Source organism: Galeopterus variegatus, unplaced genomic scaffold (genome assembly GCF_000696425.1).
Source record: "Galeopterus variegatus unplaced genomic scaffold, G_variegatus-3.0.2 Scaffold2193, whole genome shotgun sequence".
NCBI lineage: Eukaryota > Metazoa > Chordata > Mammalia > Dermoptera > Cynocephalidae > Galeopterus > Galeopterus variegatus.
This window is the reverse complement of record NW_007728304.1, coordinates 252,255-258,254: the sequence shown is the minus strand read 5'-3', so window position 1 is coordinate 258,254 and position 6,000 is coordinate 252,255. Positions and strand designations below refer to the sequence as shown.

Sequence of the window (6,000 nt, the reverse complement as noted above, 5' to 3'; positions counted from 1 at the left end):
CCGTACCGGACCGGGGACCGGCAACGGGATTGCAAGCCTTCGGTGTTGCTCCCGCGCCTCGCTCAGCCAGTGAGCGGGAGCCGGTCTGTATGTGGGATCCGAACCCTCGGACGGGAGCGCCGCCGCGCTTCCCAAGCAGTGCACTATCCAGTGCGCCACCGGGCCGGCCCGGCTGTGAAAATTTTTATGTTGATAAGCCTTGGTCTTGTTTATGGTATTGTTAAAGATCCGGTAAAAGCCATGAAGTATCCAAAATTGAAATTTGTCTCTGTACACTGTTACGAACACCTTCCGTCGCATTTGGTTGATGTTTCAGATCTCTCCCCACGATGTGGGCATCCTCAGTCATGTTGAGCAGGTGGCCGTCTCATTCTTCCCTTGAGCTGTAACAGGAAGCAAATGTGGACGCTCTGGTATCTACTGTGGAAGGGACATCCTTCATTACAGTAGAATTTAGTTAAGGATGGAAGAGTGAGCTGATTCACAACCCTTTTCCCTCCTTATCAGCTGCCCAAAAATGATATCTGCAGCAGGTAGACCACCATTCTCAGGGCTTGTAGAGGATACAAAAATGAGTAATATACATTGGGGATGAGAGGTGGGGACAAAAGATAAATAACCATCTGTCTCACTTGGCAGAGTAAAGTGTGATAAGTGTAAAAACAATACAAAAAAAAAGTACTCAAAGGATCGATGGGAGGACAAACTTACCTATAAGAGAGAACTAGAAGTTTTTTTATAGAAGTTGCAGTTCAACTGGCCCTAAGCTGAGTATTGTCAGGAAAAGGGATTCCAAACAGAGAAAAGTCAATGAAACCACAGGGCCAGAAAAAGCCTTAGCTATGTCTTGGAAACAATAAGAAGTCCCATTTAGCTGACCATGAGATGATAGGTACACGAGGGATTAGACAGAGAGGTAAGCGGGGCTATGTAGAACTGTACACTGAGTATGGTAGCCACTAGTCCTGTGTGGCAATTTTAGTTAAAATTAATTAAAAATGAAGTATGATATATAATTCAGATCTTTAGTCTCAATACCACATTTCAACTGCTCAAGATGCAGAGGGAAGAAAAGTTGAATGTCTCTAGTTCTCCTTAGTTTCTTCCACCTTTATTCATTTTTTGTAAGCAAATCCACAACATTTGCTGTGTGGGAATGCACACACATTCAACCTCACTCAAAGTTTCTTTCAGTGACTCAGCTGAAGAGAGAGCATCGTAATTTTAAGACAGGGATTCTAAAAAAGAATATGAAATTTAAAAAAAAGCTTTCTGTTTTTCTGTGGGGTTTTAAGTCTGTTTTCCTTTTTTTCCCCCTTTAGTTGGGCATGTTAGAAGAAGATCTATTTGCCTTGAAATCTCCTTCAAAAGAAAATATTGCAGATGTCTTAGATGCTTACCATACAGAGGTAATCTTGTTAATATAACTCAGGTTCTAATTCATGGGGAAAGGGAAGTGATTAAAAAATTAGAAGTTGGTAAATATTATAGTTTGTGGATGTAAATAAATATACCGGGGAATTATTTACTTTAAAGCTTGGTGGGAGAATCAGTGCTTCACAATTGCTAGGATAGCCATCTCATAAGATGACTTCTTTGCTGTGAAACTTCACAGCCTGTCTTCTCACTCCTGGTGAACTTCAGTGCATAGCCTTGTGATCAGGGCTTTTTACACACAGTGTAACATTTCTGTAATGGAGCTTCAAAGTTGACAATATTTGTGGAGCTGCTATAGTGAAACTCTGATATAGTGTATATATATTTAATAATAAGTGTTTACTTCTAATTCTTTACTTATGTTGTCTAACTTCAGTTTTCTTGTAAGAGCCAAGAATCTAAAACACTACATACCTTGCAGTTAAACATGATGATTGAATATATGTTGCCTCCTAAAACTCCACTAAAATTGTAATAAAGGAATGAAAAAGGCATAAATCCACAAAGACAAATAGAACAGAAAAGGAGACAGTGGCAGATGTGAGATGTTAATATTTTGGAAGCTTGAAAGCAGAAGGGATGATGGCAGCTAACTTAGACCTAGAATGCTGAAAATTATCCTTCAGTAGGAGAAGCCAGTAAACGGCAAGCTGATTCTTGCTGTAGACCCTTTTGAAGGCACCAGGTCCCTCTGAAGATTGGGGTGTGGAGTAGGGAAGAAACACAGGAAGATATTTTATAAGCAGAAGTTATAAGCAGCAGTTAGACCTCCAAAAGTCTTCCTCCTGTACAACCAAGAGCAGCTGTTCTTTCATAGTCTGGCAGAGGAGTAGAGACTTAGTCCTTCAAGAGATCAAATTAGACAGGTCCAGCTGAGAGTGGGGATGGGTAAGATGCTGTACTAAAAAGAAGCAAAACATATTAAATGCGAAGATCTCCAGCCCTATTTGGCTTGAAGAGCTTCTGTATGCCACCCCACTCCCAAGCAATAATTGGAAGAAAAAGAAAAAAAGTCTGTAGATATTGACATATGGACCTCTTAAAGACACATCCAGGTACTTGCCTTATCATCTTATAATCCATCATATAATTGACAGTCCTATAACTGCAATTGATACTACACAGTTTCCTAATCTTAGTTCTTCACACAGAAAGCTAAGTATTCTTGGGCCACAACCAACAAAAAAAGGCACTGGAAGGAAGCAGACAATGCAAGGAGAAGGAAACTTTAAAAAAAAAAAACAAAACACCAGCCTATGATTGTAATCTTCAGATAAGAGAAAAACATTTCATATATGAAATGACAGGTGTTATAAAGAGTTCAAAGAATAAGAAATTAAAAATATGAAAGCAATATGGAAAAAAATAATAGATTAAAATTGATGGTTGTGGAAAACTCCAAGAAAGAAGAAGAAAAGGACAATGGGATTGAAAATGGAGAGAATGGAAAACTAGAGGTATTCAGGAGGTCCTATATCTAATTATTTGGAATTCATAACAGAGAAGATAGAGGGAAGAAAATATTTAGAGAAATAGTACAAAAAAATTACCCAGAACTGAAGAACATGAGTGCAGATTGATGGCCACCGAGTACTTGGTGCAGTGAATATGAATACAAAGAATATGAAGATTTTATCCGTTTTTGTTAGAGACTTTGGCAGTCTTTCATGTTATCAAGTTGGGTACTTATGGGATGGATTTTGGTTTGTGGGGATTGAAGGGCCTTAACAAAGAGTTCTGTTAAATGAGTGGGTATTGGACTTTTCAGTATTTTTCTCACTGATTCGGGTGAGAATGGTGACAGCATTTTGATTGAAACTAAGAAAAATACGTTGTTAGGTAAAAGAATATGGATGAAAAAAAAAACCCTTTGAGTACTCTGTTTAATAGTAACAAGGTGATATTTAATAAAGATAAGTGAAAATCTTGTACTTCCAAGTACTAAATTCACAAGTAAAGAATGGAAGACATACAGCTTACAGTGGCACAAGTTAAAAAAAAAGACAGCTTTAATTGATGGGCCGCATGATAGGCCTGCCTCTGCACGAACTCAGAGTTAGTCCTATTAGTAAAAGTATTGTATCCAAAACAAACCAGGGCATCTGGAGCCCTGTTGTACTTTGCTGTGATATAGCCACACCTGCTGCTAAGCTATGTATTCCACACTGGAAGAATGACCTTGAGAAAGTGGAACCTGTCCAAAAAAAGGAACTGGATTGTGAGGGGACACAAAACAGTGCCATGTGAGAATTGATTAAGGTGAAAGAGAGATTAACTAGAATTGTAAACATAAGAGGACTGATTTTTGGCCCTCAACTAAAACAACAACAAAAACCCAATTATTATAGTTGTTGAAGCACTTGTGAGCTCCTTCTCGAAGTGCTGTTTCTCTGCCTGGAGGTCAGTGCTGGAGGGATGCCAGGAATGTACTGGCAATTTCTAGATCAGGTGGAAATTTGGGCAGGATGACCTTTCATGTTCCCTACAATCCTTAAATTCATAGATATATTTTAATGATGATGTGTCCTACATAATGACATAAATAAAATACAAGGATATTTTTGATTTTGGCACTTTTAAGAGCTAGTCTGGAGTACTACATACTGTCTGAATTTTGAACATATGGTGGTAGTTATTTGTGAGACTGTTAGATGCAATTTGACTGAAAGTGATAATCTGTCACAATGTGTAAATATGATTAAATTTTTAAGGATTTTTAAAAGATGCGAGTTACTTCAAATTGATTAAAATATTTTTCTTTTCAAACAGTCCAAGATTGATCAAGACAAGTCTTTTATACTTGAGGAACACATGGAGAAAATAAACAGGTACTTGACAAAGAGATCTCAATTCTCATCTATTCCTTTGGAAAGACTATGTTAAATTGAATTCGTTAACATTTTAATTACATTTTGTTTGATAACACACTGAATTTTGCTATCAGATAGCATAATGCTTTTATTTACCCTTACCTCTGAAAGTAGCTTCTTGCCTCTTTCAGGGGGGAAATAAATTCATTATATTTAAGTAATCTACCATGCTAATTCATCTTAGTGCAAAAGATTTTTTTTTTTAAAGTGGGGAAGAAAGGCTAGAAAATAATAATTGAATCAACTTATCCTTTATCTTTGTAAAGTCATCTTCCCTGAAGGTCTTATTCAGCCAATTAGAAAAAGGTTTTGTACAGTGGTTTGAGAGATTGACAGACTGGCTTAAGGAAACAAGAGGAGGAAAACTATTGGAAAATAAGACAGCCATCTCTACATGTTAGAAGCATCAGTTTTTCACAGTTGAAATATTTATTTACATATAAGTACAAAATAGATGCAAGAAAGCAAAAGGAAGGAAAAAATTTACCTTTTATTTGCATTAGTGAAGATAGACTACAGACACTTACCCAGGGATGTAATGTTCTATTTCATCATCCTGTAAAGTAAATTGAGAAATTCTTCATTATTGAAATGGGTGTGGGGAGAAGCCCGTGTTAGATTCATTGTTATCTTAGAAACAGGAAATCACTTGCACATTGGTGAAATCGTGTGTTTCCTTTTTTATAGCTGTTTTTCAGCCAATACTATGGAACAGATTATTGAAAATTTACGGCAAGATGGTTCCTCTTTTGCTCTAGAGCAGTTGAAGGTAATATATGGATCCATTCTGCAAAGACTGAGTGTGGTGAAGTCTTGTGACAGAGAAACCTCTCTGAGGGCCATGAGTGCTTTGTGGTGGTGACATAGCCTACAGCATTGTGTTTTTTCCCCCAAATTCAGGTGAGCTGCAGAAAGCAATTCCACTAAACTTTGAACTAAACCCAAGTGCTGTGTCTGCCTGCTGGTTGTTGAGGGCAAAGCCAAGCTGGTTTTAAGTCCTTTGAATCTAACAGAGAAGGACTTTAGTAAGCATGCTTCATTTCCAAATAGTCCTCCTTGTCTTGTGGGGGAAGTTTTCAGGGACATTTTTATTAGAGCGATTAGATCACTGGAGAATAGTCACCTTATGATATATTGCAATTGTGACATTAATCCAAGTGGATTGAATTATGTCCCTCCAAAACTCACTGAAGCTTGAATTGTGTCCCCCAAGTTTTATGTATTAGAAGCTTAGCCCCCACTCTGACTGTTAAGAGGCTGGGGAATCCTATTATGGTAATTGAAAAGTGGGGCCTTGAAGAGGTGATTGGCTTGTAGGACCATGCAGTAACAAATGGATTAAAATTGGTGGTTGGGGGCGTGATTCTGAGGGCTTTAAAAGAAGAGGGGAGTCTGTCTTTCTCGCTCGCTCTGCTCTCTCTGCTTCCACCATCTTGCAATTTGAGACCCCTGGGTCACTGTCACCACCACCAGATGGACTTTGGATTTCCCAGCCTCAGAAACTGTAAGCAATAAATTTTGCTTTCTTTATAAATTACCCAGTTCCACGTGTTTTGTTATAAGCAACACAAAATAGACTAATACAGAAAATTGGTACCAGAGAGTTGGGGTGTTGCTTATAACAGATACTTGAAAATGTGGAAACAGCTTTGGAACTGGGTGTTGAGGAGAGGTTGGAGGAGTTTGGAGGATT

At 38.1% G+C, this 6,000-nt stretch overlaps 1 protein-coding gene across 1 annotated transcript in view; it reads left to right on the top strand.

The window, feature by feature from the left end:
• HIBCH (3-hydroxyisobutyryl-CoA hydrolase) overlaps positions 1-6,000 on the top strand; it is a gene marked incomplete at its 5' end in the record, with an annotated part of 71,279 nt that overhangs the window by 48,818 nt on the left and 16,461 nt on the right. The window contains 3 exons of the mRNA XM_008580893.1: positions 1,323-1,409; positions 4,207-4,265; positions 4,995-5,076. Coding sequence (XP_008579115.1) covers positions 1,323-1,409; positions 4,207-4,265; positions 4,995-5,076 — 228 coding nt within the window. The remainder of the gene's footprint in view (positions 1-1,322; positions 1,410-4,206; positions 4,266-4,994; positions 5,077-6,000) is intronic.